The sequence below is a fragment of the Lynx rufus genome, unplaced genomic scaffold (assembly GCF_022079265.1).
Source record: "Lynx rufus isolate CCGP_SWC_20201006 ecotype Redwood Valley unplaced genomic scaffold, mLynRuf1.p SCAF_6, whole genome shotgun sequence".
NCBI lineage: Eukaryota > Metazoa > Chordata > Mammalia > Carnivora > Felidae > Lynx > Lynx rufus.
The window spans coordinates 1,165,336-1,185,692 of record NW_025814878.1 but is presented as its reverse complement, the minus strand read 5'-3'; the positions used below and the strand labels follow the sequence as shown (position 1 = coordinate 1,185,692).

General features: G+C 45.6%; 1 protein-coding gene and 1 long non-coding RNA gene across 2 annotated transcripts in view; one reads left to right on the top strand and one right to left on the bottom strand.

The window, feature by feature from the left end:
• Positions 1 to 20,357, bottom strand: part of PRKN (parkin RBR E3 ubiquitin protein ligase) — a 1,084,792-nt gene that overhangs the window by 36,210 nt on the left and 1,028,225 nt on the right. The window contains exon 9 of the mRNA XM_047101957.1: positions 1,616 to 1,699. Coding sequence (XP_046957913.1) covers positions 1,616 to 1,699 — 84 coding nt within the window. The remainder of the gene's footprint in view (positions 1 to 1,615; positions 1,700 to 20,357) is intronic.
• Positions 2,784 to 5,421, top strand: LOC124528780 (uncharacterized). The gene is made up of 2 exons (XR_006966229.1): positions 2,784 to 3,104; positions 3,799 to 5,421. It is a non-coding gene; the product is annotated as an uncharacterized LOC124528780 (long non-coding RNA).

The following is a 20,357-nucleotide window of genomic DNA, read 5'->3' as shown; positions in this document are numbered from 1 at the left end:
CAGTCTAGGCTAGCTCTTCTGGGCTACCATGGTCCTGAGGCAGGGGAGTCTCAGGATCAATATTATTCCTGACATCAGTATGCAGCGAGCTGGTATTTGAATGCCCCTGAGCTAAAATAAAATCAACAGAAAGAGCATTTGCTGCCTCTGTTGCAGAAATGGCAGTTCAGATCTAAATCTCCCCATAGGCTCATAGCCAACATTTTAGAAGCTGATAAGAAGACCTGAGTTCACTAATTATGTTTATTTGGTTGTGCTAATATTAGTAAATAAATCCACATAATGCCTTACAAAGATACACTTCTTTATGCTCTGATTTTAGAATATTCAGATATTTTGATGATTTTTTTTGATGTTTATTGTTTTCGAGAGAGAGTGCAAGTGGGGGAGGGGCAGAGAGAGAGAGGGAGAGATCTGAAGCAGGGTCACGTGGTAACAGCAGAGTGCACGAGGCGATGCAGGGCTCGAACTCATGAACTGTGAGATCATGACCTGAGCTGAAGTCAGACGCTTAACCCACTGAGCCACCCAGGTACCCCAGAACATTCAGATATTTAAATTTTTCTACTGTAAAATTGAAATGTTCTGAAATTTCTATGTCTGTTTCTGAGGTTCCTGTCAATAAAGTAACTAAAAGATTTATCCGGATAGGTTTAATGTTTAAAACCTTGTTAACATCTATATCAGTAGAAAAATAATGAGTAAATTCATCAACTGTGCTGAAATTTTACTCCTTTCCTCTGAGGTTTGGTTGATCATAATTAATAAATAAAAGAAAATGTATTTGCATTTCCCTAAGCCTGATATAGCAGATTGGAGAGTAAGGCTCAGTAAACACATTCTTTACCTAATCAAGACTGAAATACAATTTAGCATAGTTCATGATGTTGCTAAAAAACAGTAATATTCTTGCATCATATAATACTTCTATGCATATCATAGTTTCACCAAAGATTTTAAACAAGACATTTTTGAAAAAAAGATATAAATGTAGGGTTAATATTGCTTGATCTGATTTGGAAATTGTTAAATTGTTTGTTCCTCTAAAGTCTCCTCTCATCACGCTATTTTCCTTTTCCCTATTGCATATACCCCTAGGGAAAAACTATTATGAAAGTATGGACATATCCCGATGGCCATCTACAGCCCTACCCTGAGGAGGTGGATGGTTCTGGAAGGACTTTGAGGGTGGAGTAGCCAGAGCCACATCCCATGGTTGTTGGCTACTTAGTCTGGTTTGGGGTTTATATCTTATCTTATCTTATCTTATCTTAATCTTATAATTTTTAAATATAATTTATTGTCAAGTTAGCTAACATACAGTGTATACAGTGTGCTCTTGGTTTCAGGGGTAGATTCCCATGATTCATTGCTCCCAGTGCTCATCCCAGCAAGTGCCCTCCTCAATGCCCATCACCCATTTCCCTCTCTCCCCCCCCGGCCCCATCAACCCTCAGTTTGTTCTCTGTATTTAAGAGCCTCTTGTGGTTTGCCAACCTCTCCGTTTGAAACTATTTTTTTTAAAGACTGAAACCCTCCCTGGGCTTCAGGAAGCAGCTCTTGTCTCTCCTCCATATCCTGAGCCCTGTTTTATGGCGGGAAGAGGTCACTGTACCTGAGAAACTGCTCCTGAGGCTTCAAACAGGGTGCTGCATTCACCTTCATGGTACGCTTCCTTACAGTCCCGGCAAAAGACGAACTGCAGAAGAACACACATGTGTTAGGGACGGGCTTGTGGGCTGCATCTGGACATAACATGTTTTCCCTTTTCCAAGCTCACTGGATTCATTCCTCTGACGTGTGTGATGGCTTCTGTGCCAGATCACTTTTTGCAAAGAGGAAATAAAGTTATATTTTGATGGTATTGTTAATTCTTTACTAAACAATGTTCCAAGCACTATAGCAGGGTTTCAAGGATGCATGAGTCATGTTTCCTTTCTTCGAGATGTTTCCAGTCTGGCAGAAAAGATAACAATGCAGATAAATATCTGTAGTAAAGTGTTTTTGGTGTTAGGCTCCGAGGGAAGTGACGTTATTCAAGAATGTCACATCTAGGGGCGCCTGGATGGCTCAGTTGGTTGAGTGTCTGACTCTTGGTTTTGGCTCAGGTCATGATCTCATGGTCTGTGAGTTCCAGCCCCACATCGGACTCTGAGCTGACAGTGCAGAGCCTGCTTGGGATCCTCTCTCTCTGCCCCTCCCCTGCTTGTTCTCTCTCTCTCTCTCTCTCAAAATACGTAAATAAACTTAAAAATAAAGAATTTCACATCTGGTATCTGTTTACATACATAGTGGATTTCTATGTTCATATTAATGGACTTGGTTTTGCAATGACAGCCTATAATGGAAAGAAGAAATAAATGGTGTCCCCTGAAAATTCATACGGTGAAGTCTTGACACCCAGGACCTCAGGGTGTGATTGCATTTGGAAATAGGGTCTTTGAAGAGGTGAGTAAGGTAAAATGAAGTCATTAGAGTGGCCCTCATCTTACATGACTTGTCTTTATGAGAGGAGATTAGGACACAGACACACACAGGGGCTGAGAGACACAAGGACACAGTGAGAATGTGGCCATCTGCAAGTCAAGGAGAGAGGCCTCAGTAGAAACCAAGGGGCTTGTTCTGGGGCTTCTAATCTGCAGGACTGTTTCTTACAGTTTTCTTCAAGAGTTTTTGTTGTTTGAGGCCCCCAGTCCAGGGTGCTTTGTTATGGTGGCTGTAGGAAGCCAATGCTTAGTCTGGAGAGGATCTCCTCACCTGGTGATAGTGTTCCAGGGAATGGACGAGATCTGGGGACCAACCAACTGCCCTCTACCTTTCATCTGCAGGTAAGGAATCTATGCAAGTGAATGCTGGAAAAGGAGGCTGTCCTGCTAGCATCTGGCATCAGTAGACCCTTCTAGAACTACTTCACCGTCACCCGCCATGCTCTAGAGGTTGTGGCTAAGGGTGTGGGTTCTGCAGTCAGACACATGGGATTGAAGTCATCATCCCATCGTCTGTCCACGGAGATACCTTGGGAAGCCACCTTGTCACCTGGGCCTCAGTTATCCTTGGAAACCCAGGATAACACTGGTAACTATCTCCTCTGATCACTGGAAGAGGTAGGTGAGATCATACGTGCTAACTGGTACACAAGATGTTCTAACTGTTACACAGATAACGGCCAGGGACTGCTTTTCCCCGACCCCATTTCACAACTGAAGAAGGAGTTGCTTTACTAGAAAACAGGTTCCTTTCAGCAAACATTCTCTACCTCGCTGGAGAGAAACAGGTGTCACAAGAGAACCAGTGTGATTAATGAGTATGGTGTGTGGGCAGTGGTGGTGATTTTATAGCATCGGCCCCGGATGAGCGGGTATTCCTCCCATGGAGAGGTGGGTTTGATGTCTCTTCTGCTTAGATACGGATGTGCTCACTACTTGACCAATAGCACATGGTGGAAGTGATGGTGTGCCGCTTTCTGGGCCCAGGCCTTAAGAAACTGGCAGCTTCCTCTCATGTGAGTGGCTCATGAGAGGCTCATGTACAGAGGAACCAAAGCCCTTGGCCAAGAGAATTGGCTGAGTGCAGACGGCCAGCACCAACTTGCCAGCCGTACGTCTGAGCCATGTTTCCAGGGGATCTTCCAGCCCCTGGATGAGTTGGCCCAGGTGACCCCGTGTGGAACAGAGACACATTGGCTTTAGGGGACACTGCCCAAATTACAGCCTTGTGGGGGAAAGAGAATATAAAGCAAAACAGGAACAAGATTGTTGCTGTTTTAAGTCACTAAGTTTTTTGGTGTTTTTTACCCAGCAATCGATAACCGATATAGTAATGGCACTGAGAATCTGGAAGACTCAAGAAAGTTCTGGATGCTTAAAGTTCTCAAATGACTCTTCAATAGCATGAGCCAGGAAGTTGGCACAATTTTGCTTCAGATAAGACTGATGTGAACTGATAAACAAAATCACAAACAGGATACAGAGAAGTCCAGCTTTATGCCCCAGTACATCGTCATCCCTCCTTGCCTCAAAAGCAGCCCGTCCAAGGCAATTTTCCTTCGTGCTGTCTTCACCACGGAAACAGATTTCCCTCCTTCCCCACATCCAATTTCTTGTTTTAACCCCTCGTCTGAAAATCGTCTTAATCTCAGCACATACCAAACTAGAAAAGGCAAGTATTTTATAAGGAAAAGGTCTCTTTAGATACGATACAATCTACCTTCTATCCATTAATTTCAGGATACTGTAGTCTTACTTCTTCTCACAGCAAAGAGCCTGATCTCAAGTTTGTAGGATGTAAACTTTATTTAAAGATTCAGATTGGCGGGAGAGGGCTGTATGTCAGGATGTCTTTAGGCAATTCGCCAATGCAATCAGGTTTTAATTCCTGGCATTTTCATTTTCCCTGAACCGAAAGCCGATCCAGGGAACGGCGAATGAAGTGCATCTCAGGGCTTCCATTTCAGATTAAAACCATTTTTTTTTTTTTATTAATGTCTCCGCTCATCTGTGGGTTTGCCTCAGAGCCATTGCTCTGCTCTTACGTGCTCATGTTGGAAAAACGTAGACTGCGTGCTTCAGTCACCGAGAAGAGCTTGCTGTGTGATTTCATCCCACCGCTTTCTATGGAAGCAAGTCTGATCTCTCGGCGTGACAGGGAAAACGCTTCACATCTTATTAGCTAGTGGATGAGATATAAAATCAGTTTCATGGTAGAGGAACACCCTGGAGGTTGATCAGTTTGTCAGAATAAATAGGCCTTTCCTGACACAAAGACATTAACTTCCCTTTCACACTGTACTACAAAGAATGGACTAAAAAAATAACAGAAAGGGAAGAGCACACAGAAATGAAGGCCTCGCCATTTCAGCCTGGCAAAAGGCAAGCGGAAGCTGCAAGAATACGCTGGGGATGATTTAACACTAATGTGCTTGTTAATTTGCTTCTATGCAGAAAGTATGACTTAAATTTAGAGATGCCATGCAGTGGGGCCTCCTAGGTAAATAACTTGAATCTGTCTCATACAAAATGGGGAAATATCTAGAAAGTCTGGTTTGATCTTGAAAATGTTCAAGTTTTTAATCGTGTTATTCAGAATTCAAACGGGAGCTTGTACAAATGTTTAGACCCCTCAGTTCCCAAACTGTGCACCAAGGTACTCTGGGGCATAACAGGCTCTCAGGGGTGCAGTGGGAAATTTTACATCTTTGAGGAAATTACAGTGATACTATCTGTTGGATGCTACGTGAACTACTAACGCACGGTAGTTCATGATGTTATCGTGGCTTGTGCTCTCCTTCTTTTGATGACATATCTTTGCAAAGATGGGTTTTTGGTTATTGTGATAGAAAAACAACTAGCATGTGAACGAACATCTGTTTGCTACAGGAGATGCAGTTATTTAGGAATGAAATAAAAATCGTTTTTCTTTCAATTTCTGTGAACTATCTTTTCAAATGGCTATTAAGTTGCTAAGGCATTCATTCTTATTGTGTTACTTGGATCTAAGTATTTAATACACAAAACTGCTTAGACCTAAGTATTTGATAAACAAAACCACATTTCTTTTGGCCTAGGAACACCATGAAAACCTACTGAGTCTCTAAGGGCATGACAAACAGAGGAAGGTCGGGGACCTCCGGCATGGGCAGATGCTCCCAAGATAATGTTTTGGGACAGTCTTCAAACACTGCCAGTGGCACAGATATTTCTAGAGAAAGAGCTTGAGAAGACAGATCTGGCTCCAACATTTTCACATTCAGTCTGCTGACTTTGTATATCCCTCGCCTGGGACACATGAATCTTGTTCTAACCGATATGCAGAAAGCTGCAATTTACCTAGGGATTTGCTCTTAACTAACTGTGGTCTCACATTTGCTGAAGATGCCTTCTAAGTGAATACTAATTGAATAGAAGGGACTGCCACACATTTATGTAGTCTACTTTTCCTGCGTTGTTCTCTCTTGAGATATCTGATAAATGTCATCAATTTCTGTAGTAAAAAAAAAATGAAAGCCTTTAAAAATTATAAAAGTAATACACACTTACAATTTTGGTTCCCTCAACTCTATCCCTTATTAGATTTAATTATAAAGCAATCTATATGGACTGTATCATCTTAGCTCCTATGATGTTAGCTTTCGAAGTCAACTTGGCTAGACTACAGTCCCCAATTCTTCAGTCAAACACTAATCTGGCTGCTTCTGTGGAGCTATTTTGTAAGCCTATAACATCCATACTCAATTTGTTTTAGGAAACAGAGAGGATCCTGGATAATCTAGGTGTGCCTGATTCAATCTGTTGAAAGGTTTTCATAGCAGAACTGAGGTTTCCCCAAGAAGAAGAGAGTCTGTCTGGGAACAACAGCCAGGCTGTGGGCCAGCCTGCCCTTCCTGGAGGTCTGCCTGTGGAGTTAGGACCCACCAGCTCAGCCCCACAGTCACTTAGGTCAGTGTTCTCCCTGTGTATGTGGATATGGATATGCTGCTATACACATATATCGATCTATACACCTGTAGATCTCTGGGGACGGCCGAGTATATTTATAGACCCTTATCTATCTGTATCATATAAAACTACATCTACCTCCTACTGGTTCTGCCTCTCTTTGGGAATCCTGGCTGATATAGCTCAGCTATACAGAAAAAATTTTACTAGGTCAGTTAATTCTTTTGCGAATGGATATAATGTTTCCATATGACATTATCTAACATGACATTAAATCGCTACTTGAAATTTTCTATGTTATTTGCAAAATTGTAGTTCAAATCTCTTTCCGTGTGTGTTTTTTAATCCCAAGTACACACAGGACACTAGCCCTTAGAATTCAACATCAGGAACAAGGTCATCACTCCCAACAGCGTGACTGTGACTGTGTCCCTTTATGTGACAATGAATATGCTAATCCAATTCATTTTTATCCTCAGATTAGCTGAGCTGCCCGGGAGTTTTGTGCCCAACTTTCCACTTAACTGTAGAAACTAGCTCATCCTCGGTGCCTAAAATGAGGCATACAACTTTAAAGCAGCTATTTAGTAAATGAAAAATTCAATAAGACAAACTTTTTGTAAGAAGTAATAGGTAAATTACTGTTATCATTCAATTCATATTTTATTGGCCTTGCGATTAATATGTGTTGAGTATTCGCTTTTAGGACAAATAAAATCTTGGACCTGGACCACACATAAAAGAATAGCACATTGTAACACATGAAGTCACATAGTAGGCATATATTTTTAAAAATCGGACGTACTTATGTTTAAAAGTAAAGCCTCTGAAGTCAGAAAGACCTAGGGACAGAGGCCCTTCTCTACCATTTATTGTCCTGTGTGACCCTAAACATTTCTTTCCTTTATTATTTTGTAAGGAAGAAATAATAAGGTGATGAGTATTTAACACAGTTTCTGGCACAGAGGAATCAATGATTTCCTTATAGAGTTATGATGCTTTATAAGCAATAAAGTTCGATAGAAAAGTAAACTGACAGTGAAGCACCTTGGTAATGAAAGCAGTTCCCACTATTCTGGTAATAAATGCGAAAGTCCTTGTGAACTTGAGGACCTCCTAGGAAACGCCAGGCGTGTCCGCTCCCCTAACTGCTCTATGGAAAGGGATGTCTCACTTTGCTCGTGTATGTGAAGAGGTACCTCCATGGTCAATCCCCTCAGACCATCCAGTGCTCAGACCATCCAGAGCTCTGTGAATTGCCTGTCGTGTTTATCATTCAATATCATGCCAGTAGAGGAGTCATTTGATTGATGTCGGAGTTTGATTTCCCACATGCCCATAATGGAGACGTTCCAAAGGAGACATATGTATATTTCCTCTTTGGAAACACAAAAAGGAATCAAGTGAACAGTCTCCAATGCAATCAGAACATTCAGTGTCTGCTGATCAATAAAGTTGAGAGTGAGTTGGTACCTATAAGCAATGACCCTCAAATAAGGGTTTGATCCTTCAAGTTGAATGATGTCTATCTGATCAAATTTCTTCCTGCGTATTTTCTGTCATAACAGCATCGATTATAAAAGCATTTTGTTATCCGCCATTTATTTTCTTTCCCATAGCTCTGAAGTTTTGTATTAAAAGGACGGGAGAGAATCAAATACTATCTTAGGACCCCCTACTATAGTCAAGGGAAACATCAAAGCATGAGGCACACATCTGTCTGTGCTTCTGTGGGATCAGATGAAATATTTTTCCTTTAGGTGTACGACTTTCCAGAAGATGGCAGCAGTGATATATATGATCCAACCTCGGTGTGTTAAAAATAGTGTATCAAAAGAGTAAGGCGCCCCACGGGTGACCAGCCGCTGATCCATGCAAAATTGTTCTGACAAGACCGGAAGTGGTGTTAGATTATAATGCGCTAAAACACAATTTTGAAAAGAAGAAAGTCAGGTTGTTTCCTTTCAAGTACACATCTTAAAATCACAGAATCTCATGGTGGGAAGCAATCTTAGACTATGCCATGCTCCAAATGTAAACAGACTGAGACAATCTTTTGCACATAACCTCCAAATGGCTAAAAAGAAATAATTTTGAGGAAGCTGAATATAGCTCAGTGGCTGAATGCCTTTGTCTTTTTCAGATCCTGTAGGAATCACGAAGGAGGGTTGAATAGTGCCATCTAGATTCCCGCAAAATACCGTGACGTTGACCCTGCTCATACCCCACATTAGTTTTGTTTTAGGTTTCCTACTACAAAAGGCCCTTACTTTCCTTGGTTTAATTTTCATTCATGGGGAGCTCTTAACCGAACTCTGAAAATTCCCTGTTCTTACATCACAGGATCTCATCAAGTACTGTGGTACCCATTCAATCTTTCCGACGTGCAGTGCCCTAATTCATACATCCCCTGTGAGTACAATCTAGTGGAAAACTTTTTTTACCATCTGTCTCAGAACCAGGGACCTACTAGAGAGGATGAGCTTGCAAGATGAAGGGACCATGTCCCCTAGTTGACCCTTAATAAGGCTGACCTCCAAACCTCAAGTCAAAAGGGGCACTTCATCAGTTCTCCAGACAGTGGTGGGGCGGTGCCCCTGATGATGGCTGCTGGAAATTGACCTGTCCGATATATAATTATAGACCAAGATATTTAAACTGATTTCCTACTTCAAAATGTTTATAGTTTTTCAAAACCTAAAAATGTTTGTTGGCCTTTTATTTTACCCTTTCTTAAACAGCTTTATTGAGATAGAACTCACAGAGTCATGGGTTTTAAAAAGTAGTTTATATGGTTTTTGAGCGGATCATACGTGCACACAGCACCCACTCCAACGGTGCAACATGTATACGGTGAAGAGTAAGTCTCTCTTCCTCCTTGAGGCTACAATGCTCCTGGGAGATAATCGCTGTCACCTGTTTTTACCTTTCAGGAAATTTTTTACACATTATATTTGAAGGCAAAATGGCATATAAAATATCGCCTTATGTCTTGTGCTTTGCTCCTTGCTTTTGTTTATGACATTCACAGCCTGCCTTCCATCAGTGCATGTTGAACAGCTCCGTTCTTCCTAAGCAGCTGCACAGTGTTCTAGTTGATAGATGTACCTTCCTGCATCTAACCAGGCCCCTGACGACGACGGTTTGGGTCTTTTCCAATATTTTGCCATTATAAACAAAGCTGCAGGGAATGTCCTTCTCCGCAGGTCAGTTTGCACATGTGCAAGGAAATCTGCAGGCTACATTTCTAGAAGTGAGGTGGATGGGTCGAAGGGCATGCGGAGTTTAAATTTTGATGGCATTTGCACACCTGCCCTCTGTGGAAGATGAGGCCGGGGGTCGATGCCCAGCAGCGAGGTGTGTGAAAGCCTGCTCCCCGCCTCCCCTGCTCACTGTGTGACCGCTGACGACCGACCGTGGGCAAACAATGGCATGAGAAGGATCTCAAATAAATGCAGCATTTTTGCTAAGACCCTCTTTATCCATGTTGTATCACCACAGAGACAGGCTCCTGGCCAAATAACTAACCCCGAGTCACTTCTGAGTCTTGTCCATTTGGCCGAACCAGAGTCAGAAGTGGCCTGTGGTCCGTCCCCACCTGTCATTTCCCTGCTCCTGGTGCCCCAGCTCTGAGACTAGGTGCACCCAGCCTGTCGTTTCCTTGTTCGCTCTGGCCCGAATCTGGTCCTTTGCTGGGAAAGGACTTTAAGTGGATGTGAGCTTGGTGACTTTAGACTCTGACGGTCAACATCCTGGAGGTGCAGGTCAGAGAGAAGGAAACGGGAGACAAGGAAGCAACAGGGCTGTGTTAGTAGCCAGGGCTGTGTTCCGGGCCTTCACTTTGAGCAGAATCGGCCCTCAGTGCTGCTCACCGGGCATGGCTTACAGCAGCAGTGGGCAGGGACCCTGGGGGGCCAGGACAACGTGATTGATGGCAGTGATGCTCTCCCAAATCCCTCCACTTCCTCCCTCTGCTGTAACCATCGTTCTGTAATCAACCACAGAACGATTCCTGTGATGACGGCCCTCACCCCCATCCACGGAATCTCTCGGCTCTGGCCTTCACATCATGGCTTCCCATGTTTCCAAAGGGTAAAGTAGGATTTGGCCATGAGCTGGGACTCTTGTATTTATAATGTTCACACCATCCACGGTCATCTGGACAAACTTCTTGGAGGCACATTTCTGTATCGGACTGAAAATTCCCTTTAGCATCTTGCAAGGCCGGCTCAATTTTGCTTTAAAATCAGCATTTCCCAGACCTTATGGAGCATTTGGCTCCTTCCAGAAATGGAGCACTGGTCACAGAGTATCAAATTCAACACCACTTTCAAATATTGCCATTCATTAGTGGACCCATTCAAATATTGCCATTAATTAGTGAACATGTTTGAATATGGCCATTCATTAGTAAAATGCACAGCATATGCCTTCTAACATTTTTAACTGGTCTCTAATCCTTGTGACCTTATCATTTACAATCTGTAGCAAGGCACTAGACTTTGTAAAAATGATTACACTATGCCAGTCAAAATGTGAACTCCGAGCCATATGGCAATTTGAGCCCAATTTGTCCCATGTGCCTCTGGGCATCCTTCTGTTCTCTTAGCATAGCAGGGGGACCGAATGCTTTCCTTGAACACCTGGGCCTGACCCCAGGCAGCTTGGGTCAGGGTCAGTTTTGGGAAGGAGCCAGCGAATCAATGATTCGCCCACCGATCTATCAACAGAAGGCTTCACTGTGCACTGAGCAGCTTCATAGGTGCCTTGTGAGCTTACCTGCTCCTGCCCCTCTCCCCCCCAGCCTCAGCCAAAAAGTCGGGGTGCTTTTCTCTTAAGAAGCGTCCTTTCCTTACACGTTCCTCTCTTAAAGGTTTGCCGCTCTGTGCGGAACTAGTCTCGCTTACCGCCTCTTCTACACTGAGAGGATTTGTGTCGTATTTATCTCTGTTTCCCCAAGATCCAGTGTCCGGAACCCGGGAGGCGATCCATGTCTGTTCTGCACACGCCAGGTACCCAGCTCCAGTAGCTTGTAGCTGAGCTGGGGAGGCAATGCCTACGGAAAATGAAAGAGCCGGAGAAGAAGAGCCTACGATCTGCGGTCCTGTGCTCAATTATTTGCAGGAAGCAGGTCTGTAGGGACTCGGAGACTCTGGGTACGTCGGGATCGTCGGGATCGGTGGGACTGGCCTTTGCTTTCCTGCCCTTTGAGCTCCATTCCGTCCTCAGGCAGCGCTTCCCAACAGCATCTCCCAGCTTCTCAAAGTCTCTCCCCACCACCCCGCTCCCGGCCTCCGTCCTCACTGTTGGAGAAACAGAGCACTGGGGCAGCAGGGCAGAAACTCAGGGCCAACGGTGCAGCCAAGAGTGAGGGATGAAGGAGGTTGGAGCCCCCACTCAGTTTCCGGAGCAGACCTGCCGCCCACGTGGCCACACGTCTCGGGAGAGGCCTTCCCTCTTTGCCCGTGATCTTCACTCACATGCTCAGCACGGGCCCCTCATCCCCCCAGACGCTGAGCCTGCACCTGCCCGATGCGGGGAGGTCTCTCCTGCGCCCCCACAGCACGGGTCCACGTCTTGCTCACGCAGAACCCATGGCGGTGCAGCATTATTACCCGCTTATGCACACATTCTCCTCACTAGGCTGGAGGCCCTGTGCGGGCATAAATAGCTTAGCCCTATTCATCCTCCACGGCCTGACGGAGCAGTTGTCACATGGCCGGGAATGGACCGACGTGTGCAGAATTAACAAGCAGGAGGAGCTAGAAAAGTCTACACTTTGGAGAAACACAAGGGTGGCGCAGTGTCGGGAAACCGAGCCCTGAGAATGCGGAGGAAGGAGACCAAGACTTTCAACGAGGGGAAGTTCTTTCGTGACCTTGGAGCCCACACTTTTGGTGCAATGATGCGATTACTAGCCAAATTCGGAAGCTAAGTCCACAGGGCTGAGGGAGTGCAGAGGGCTTCACCACGGAGGGATCTGAACTGGTGTGAAAGCAGAAAAAGAAAACAAAAAGAGGCTATGAGATGCTAGAAAGAGAGGGCGTAGCAGTGGCAGGAACGTCCTGGAGCTGGTCAGGGCCGGGGAGACCCAGACGCTGTCAGAGGACGGTGGGGGAAAGGAGGAGGGCTGGGTCTCCAGGCTCCTGGGAAGGTGAAATCCAGGGACAGCACCACGCTGGCGAGAAGACTGTCTGAAGGAGACCCCGCCTGTGCAATGCCAGCTGGTGATCCTCTGGAGTCAAGGGGAAGACGGGGGTCGAGCAGACCTGGATTAGTCATTGTCGTCAGGAGATGACAGAGTTGAGAGGGGTCCAGCCACACTGAGGACCCCACTGACGTAACAGCGCTACCCTCCGGTTCCCTGACCAGCAGCGTCAGCATCACCTGGGGCTAACGTGCTGAATCAGAATCTGCATTTCCGGGGTGCCTGGGTGGCTCGGCCGGTTAAGCGTCTGACCCTGGATTTCAGCTTACGTCATGATCTCATGGTGCGTGGGTTCGAGCCCTGTGTCGGGCTTTGGGCTGCTGATAGCATGGGGAGCCTCCTTGGAATTCTCTCTCTCTCTCTTTCCCTTCCCCCGTTCACATGTCGCTTTCTCTCCCTCTCAAAATAAATAAACTTAAAAAAAATTAAAAAAGAAAAGAATCTGCACTTCAGCACAAACCCTGGCTCGTGCGCACACAGAAGGTCAGAAGCACTGGTCTAGCCAGTACGCACAACAAAAATTTACTGAGCACGCTCACTGTGTGTCCCAGCCCGTGGGTATAGAGAGGTGTAGAAGATATAATTCCCAGTCTTGTATGAGTCACCGTTCACCGCCCCTCCCCCTTTTCCTCCCTTCCTCTGCCCAGGCCCCGTCCACTCAACAGGTGTTTATGGAGAATGTTCTGGTGCTGTGCTAGGTAGTGCGAGTGGTGAACATGTCAGTTATTCTTCTTGACCTCCTTGCGTTTATATTCCCTGTGTCATAATCGTTGTGGTGGGCGAGGCTCTGGGTGAATGAAGGGTATGAGCACGCACTACCCTGGGCAGTAATGCCTGGTCGCCAGGAGGAAGTGGAGGGTAAACCGAGGTCTAACCGAGTTCGGTCCAAACGACAGGCCCCCTAATAGTGCTAATTCTGTGTTTGAACAGTGCAAGCCCTGGAGGTGGAGGGGAAGGACGGCTCCTCTCGCTCAGCACCACTGGCTTGGAGTTGCTGAGCGTCGGGGAGGTGGTCCCAGGCATGGGGTGGGGCTGGGGTGAGAGTGAGGGGAAGGGCTGGGAGCGGGGCTCTGTGGGCGGCTGCGGGACTCTGGGAGGGTGGCTGGGGCAGGAAGAGGGGACGAAGGGTGCAGGTGCAACCAGCCAGCAGTCAGACTGAGCCGGGCTGGGGGCCCGGGGAGCTGGAAGCCACAGCACGGCCGTGTACGAGGTCAGGAGTGGGCGGTGGGAAAAAAACACTCATTTAGAAAATCAGTGTTTGATACGGTGAATGCGTTACCACTAAACCCCAGCTGGAATAGAATCTCCCAGTGGAATTCTGCAGTGTTTTCGTCTCTTTAATTCTGAAACCATTGGCAAAAGGACACAGTCCGGGGGCACCTGGGTGGCTTAATTGGTTAAGCGTCTGACTCTTGATTTTGGCTCCGGTTGTGATCTCATGGTCGTGGGATCGAGCTTTATTTTTAAAGTTTATTTATTCATTTCTTTGACAGAGCTAGAGCCGGCAGAGGAGGAGCAGAGAGAGAGGGAGACAGAGAATTCCAAGCAGGCCCTGCACTGTCAGCACAGAGCTTGATGCAGGGTTCGAACTCACAAACCGTGAGATCATGACCTGAGCTGAAACCAAAAGTTGTACGCTTAACTGACTGAGCCACCCAGGTGCCCCAGGAGTAATTTTATGTGTGCTTGTAGACACATGAAAAGGTACAAAAGAAACAGGTGAAATAAATATTTAACCCAATATATCCTAAAGAGTATTTTCAACATGTTATCAATATAAAAAGTGTTGTTATTTTCCGTTTTTTGTTTTCACCAAGTCTTTGGAATCTGGTGGGTTTTCTATAGTCATTTTGCATCTCAGTCTGGACCAGCTGCCTTCCAGGTGCTTGGCTGCCACACGTGGCTGGCCGCTACCACGCTGGACTGTGACGCTTTAGAACTTTCTAGGCTGAGGGCTACTGATGATGATGTAGACGGTCAGTTCAGGAACAACAGAACAAAAACAGCAGAACACCTTCAACATGGCCTACAATAAGCAAGGCAAGGTGAGGTGGGGGACAAGGAGAAGATAAGAAAATGAAGAGGGTTCATGGAAAGAAATTCATATAATTTTTTCTTTAAAAAATTTTTTTAAAACATTTCTTTATTTTTGAGAGAGAAAGAGAGAGAGAGAGAGAGAGAGAGAGAGACAGAGGCAGAGCATGAGCAGGGGAGGGGCAGAGAGAGGGAGACACAGAATCTGAGGCAGGCTCCAGGCTCCGAGCCGTCAGCACAGAACCTGATGCGAGGCTCGAACTCACAGACTGCGATATCATGATCTGAGCCGAAGTCGGACGCTTAACCAACTGAACCACCCCAGATGTCCCAAAATTCATACATTTTTTCTAATGAGGGATGCTCTTTATTCTTAACCTTGGAAGACTGGCTTTGCATTATGATGTAAGAAAGAACCTACAGAAACAGAAAATCAGTTAAAGAAAAACGAGGTGTAACTGTCTCTGGTGATAATCTCCCTGTCACACACTGAGTTATTTGTTTAAAGAAAGCCCGAAGATCAGTACTGACCCAAGTTATCGTTGACTTTCCTGGTGTCACGGGCGCCTGCTTCACCTGCTTGCTCACCCTGTCAGATTGCATACCAGGGGCAGATAGCGTCCCACCATTAATCACCGCACAGGCTGCCGATCTGACTTGGGCACTAAGAACCGTTTCTGAGTCTGTGATGCCAGCCTTCGCTTAAGTGATATCACGTGATGAACTGAATAAATAGAAAGTCACAGACACCTGCAATTCTAGTTATGTTAGTTTGACCCGGGATTATTCGAGTCTTATAAGTTAGCCAAACACAGGATTTGCGTGAAGGACATTTGCTTTTTTATTTTTTAATTTTTTTTAATATTTATTTATTTTTGAGAGAAAGACAGAGCACGAGTGGGGGAGGGGCAGAGAGAGAGGGAGACACAGAATCCATTGCAGGCTCCAGGCTCCGAGCCGTCAGCACAGAGCCCGACGTGGGGCTCGAACTCACAAACCGTGAGATCAAGACCTGAGCCGAAGTTGGATGCTCAACCGACTGAGCCCTCCAGACCCCCCAAGGACATTTGCTTTTACGTGTGAAGTATTAAGCTGGAGCCCTGCACGGAGAAGCCTCAGTCCCACATGATTTTAGCAAGAGGACTTTCATTTGTCATAGCTTAGACAGATCCTGGTGAGTTAAGTAAAGGGCCAGTGACCCCACAGCACCAAAGAGTTCATGGTAGGTACAAGCTTCCAGTTATAAAATAAGTAAGTCAGGGGGATATAATATGCGGCCTGGTGACCTAACAGTTAATAATACGGTGCGCATATTTGAAAGTCCCTGAGACAGTAGATCTTAGAAGTCCTCATCAGTAGGGGAAAAAACATTTTTTTGTAACTATATGGGGTGATGGATGTTAACTAGACTTACTTGGTGATCATTTGGTCCCACATACAAACATGAAATCATTATGTTGTACACCTGAAACTAATATAATGTTATATGTCAATTAACCTGAATTAAAAAAAGAAGAATGTATTTTGAAAGTTAGAATCATGACTTGAATTTCACCCTCGAAGTTTGCACACACTAATGACACAGGCTGAAACAAATCTCAGGCACTCCGATCCTTTCCATGTGTGAGTCATTACGTGCAGTCCTGGTGTGCTATTTGGATTTTGGAGGCCAGCCGTCCCCTATTTAAGGTTCTGCTGGACCTCGGGTGTTCTCTGCCCCGGGACTCCTGGCCTGAATCATTATTTATGACTATTCCAGCTCGAAGCTTACGAGGAGGGACAGAGAAGAAGGATCTGGATGTTCATTCACACGCCAGTCTCCATGGAGCTAAGCCACTTAACACTTCTGTTTATGTTCTCAACACCTCTTCGAGAAAGTTCGCAGCCTGGGCGCTTGATCACGGCGGGAACATTTCCCACATTATCGTCCCCTGATAGGTATCTGCGCCCTGACCATCAGACAATGGCGAGAGCTCACAACACTTAGAGAGCTGGTCCCCACAGAGTGGAGGAGCAGGCATCCCCGTCTTCCATCAAGGTGGGGCAAAGACTCCTCAGGACAAGTGTTAGCATAAGATAACGCCGGCCTATGGGGGGTTTCGAGCGGAAGCCAAGCCAAGGGCCTTCGGGGACCTGAGAAATGTTATCTCTCAGCAACACACACCTTGCAGTGCCTGACTCAAGTGTAAAATCAAACTCAGACTTACAGGACTCTCTCCCTTCTTTTTTCCCTCCTGATTTTATTGCTTTGCTAAGGAAGTAGAAAAAAGCTAATTAAGTGCAGCCAAAGAGCAAGTGCTAGACTCCCGAGTCTCAGGGCTGCTAAGATAACAGCAGATTGCAGGGGACAGAAATGAAATGTCATCGACGTTGCTGCCTCTTTACTGGTGGCTTTTTGTCCCAAAGCACAAGAGACCTTCATTAAGCTGAATAACAATGAATGGTGAAGCGTCAACCGTTCCCTTTGGGTGCCCCTCTCCTCCCTGTGGATTTGGTGGTGGAGGATGTTAGAGCCTTGGGGCCCCTGCAGAGCGGATCCATCATCTTTACGGTGGAAAGGCACCCCGTTTCTTCTGCCATTCTTACTCATGTTGGGACAAATATTATTCTGTATTTAAAAAAAATTGCCCAATACTTTGGATGATGCCGAGCGTAATGGACATTTAGTGAGTATTTTTAGGGGTGATTATAATGATCTAATACCTTATTATTTGAAATTCTAGTTCTGTCTGTAAGTAGAATCAAGTTTTCAAGAGGCTAATAGCTCATAAAGGAACCTTTGCTATGATCCTGTGGAGGGAAGGCAGACTGCTCACCGGGTCGGTTGTTGGTTTGAATGGAATCACTCGTCCATTCCAAGAGCATTTTCTGGGAGGCTGTGCCACACTGGGCAGTGTGGGACCCACGGAAAGGGCGCAGAGAAAAGGGCCGGCAGGCCTCTGGGGGGCTGGGTCTCTGCAGAGCCACAGTCACGGCTTCTCGTGAGTGTCCCCCGCGGCCCTCCTTTGCCCAGCTAACCCGTAATAGTGGGACTTTGATTCTCAACTAGGAACTTACTTTGGACAGACTTCCCTTACCTCAAGCCCGGGTTTGCTGCTCTCCTGGCATGCTCACCAGTCCGAATCTCACCCTAACCTCATTCCCCTCACCTGTGCTGGGTGTGTCCTTATCCGTCATACCCTCCAGACCCAAGTTTCTTGAGGGTGGGGACGTAGCAATGCCCACCCGTGCGTCTTGAGTGCCGCTAACCCCAGCCTTTGGCCCTGTATGCGTAATAGAGGGTGATGCAAGGGGGCAGGTGAAGAGAGAACAGAGACCTACTCAGACAAGTGCACTATAGACGGCCACAGACTAGGGAGTGGTTTGCTCCCTCCAGGAGTCTGGCCAAACTCCCCAGCCTGGGTGACACTTCCAGGCTTGAAGGGCAAACTGGATTAAGTGAGACGAGAATAGGACAGTCCTACAAACTAAGCTTGAATATGGTTTCCTGTCTCGGCGACCCCGACGGCCTCAGCCAATTAGTTGAGATCCAGAATTAAGATAACAAAATACACCAAGGTTTCCCCGGTTCCATGACCTGTAATTATACATTTCTATGACTCCGTGTTCAGAAAGGCTTTCCTGTAGAGAAACCTACCACGGTGTGTATCACTCCCTGCAGACGACATGAGTCGCAGCAAAATTCCTTCATTAGCGGGCGCTGCGTCTAAGCAGTGAGATGCTCATTCCAAACAAGCCACGGAAAGGCGCGGATGGCCACACCTTCTCCTTTATTGTTCTGCAAAACCTGACACCCTCCTCTTTCAGTCAGCAGCAACAGACTCCTGAAAACTGTAAGAGTGCAAAGTTGTATTTACGAGGCTGGCTTTCCAGCAGAAAAGTATAATCTCCTCCTCAGATTCTTTTTTTTTTTTTCTTTTCTTTTTTAAAGGAACTGACTCTTCTATTCGGATGGTTTGACATAGGTTTATTATTTTTTATTTTCATCGAAGGCAGCAAGACTGACTAAATGATAAAGTTGCTTCTTACCAGCTCCTTCAGCTCGAAGGCTCTTTGCCCAGAATACTGATTTACGTCCCCAGGCATCTCACAGATCTTTAGTTACTACAGTCCAAGAATCAGCCGCTAAGGGTGAGACGGACTTGGTCACACAATGACAAGATTTACGGTGGGGTTTGGGGGGAAAAGGCCTTTAATTGCCATTTGTTGCCCTGTGATCATGTACCTCTTTCTCCAGATTGTTGTTTGTTTGTGGCAGGTGAATTTGTCACGGGACTTTAGTGTGAAGCGGGTCCCCCCCAATCAGTGTCTATGGCCGGGTTCTGGAGAATGTGCACTGGAACCAAGGGCCCTTGAGGGCTCACAGCCAGGCAGGCTCATGTTCCGAGTTTCACGTCCTGTGGGGTAATTTAGCTGTCGCGTGTTTAGCGACAACAGGGGACCAGGCATACGATAAGCCGCAAATCTACACCTGTTGCTTTCAATATGGCAGTTACAAGAGTGGATTTTTTAAAAAAATTTTTTTTAACGTTTATTTATTCTTGAGACAGAGAGAGACAGAGCATGAACGGGGGAGGGTCAGAGACAGATGGAGACGCAGAATCTGAAACAGGCTCCAGGCTCTGAGCGGTCAGCACAGAGCCCGACACGGGGCTCGAACTCATGGACTGTGAGATCGTGACCTGAGCCGAAGTCGGCCGCTCAACCGACTGAGCCACCCAGGCGCCCCGAGAGTGGATTTTTTAAAGTGGACTTTTGATCCTATGAGTTTTGAAAAATACGCTTTATTTTGCTGAAGGAGGATAAGTTAGTCTCAAGAATTAAAATAAGGTTCATGTTGGTAATAAACCCACTAACTAAAGAAGCTAATGAACTGTCTGTGTACAGGAATGACCCTTATGACCCCTTGATTTCATTTTTCCCTCATAAATATCTGTGATTTGATTTGACACAATTCTGGCATTTACAATGAAATCTTCCCATTTAGTGTCTAATTTTCTATTTTATTTTATGTTATAAAGTTTAATTTGGTGCTTTCTGAAAGGAAGCTTCACATTTTTGCGATTTCCCAAATCCATCAAAACCGTAGGGTGGGCGGCTTCCGAGTTCTTCTTTTGGAGCGAGATGTCAGATTTAATGCTTCAATCACTGTGACTTGATGGGAACATCTTAGTCTGCTCTTCTGATCTGTGACCTGTGCCATGTTTGAGTAGTGCCTTCCACATCATGACAAAGTGGCTTCTCAGTCGGTATTAGCTCAAACAGAATGCCTGTTAGGCTAATGGCAATAAATTGACTTTCAATCAGCAATTTCTAAACTCCTTTATCCCCAGTAATTTCCATTCCGCTCACACGAAATGGATTCTTCTCCCTCCGGGTTCAGGGATCAGTAATGTCGAAATGCAAGGACAACTTGTTTCTGCCAATCTGTGCAGTGCCATCACCACAATTTGGAATTTACAAATTTGTTATCACTCCTCAGGCAACGAACCATGGTGTCAACACAATTACATCATCTCCAAAGAATGTGGGAATGCAGCTGGAACTAAGGAAGAATGTTCCGGCACTTACAGGTAAGTGCAAAGCTCTGCACTGTGTTGGAGACATTGTGTGTACTGTCCAAGCAAGGCTTTAGGTTTGTTTGATATTTTTTAATAAAATAGAACTTCAGAGGAATTTGG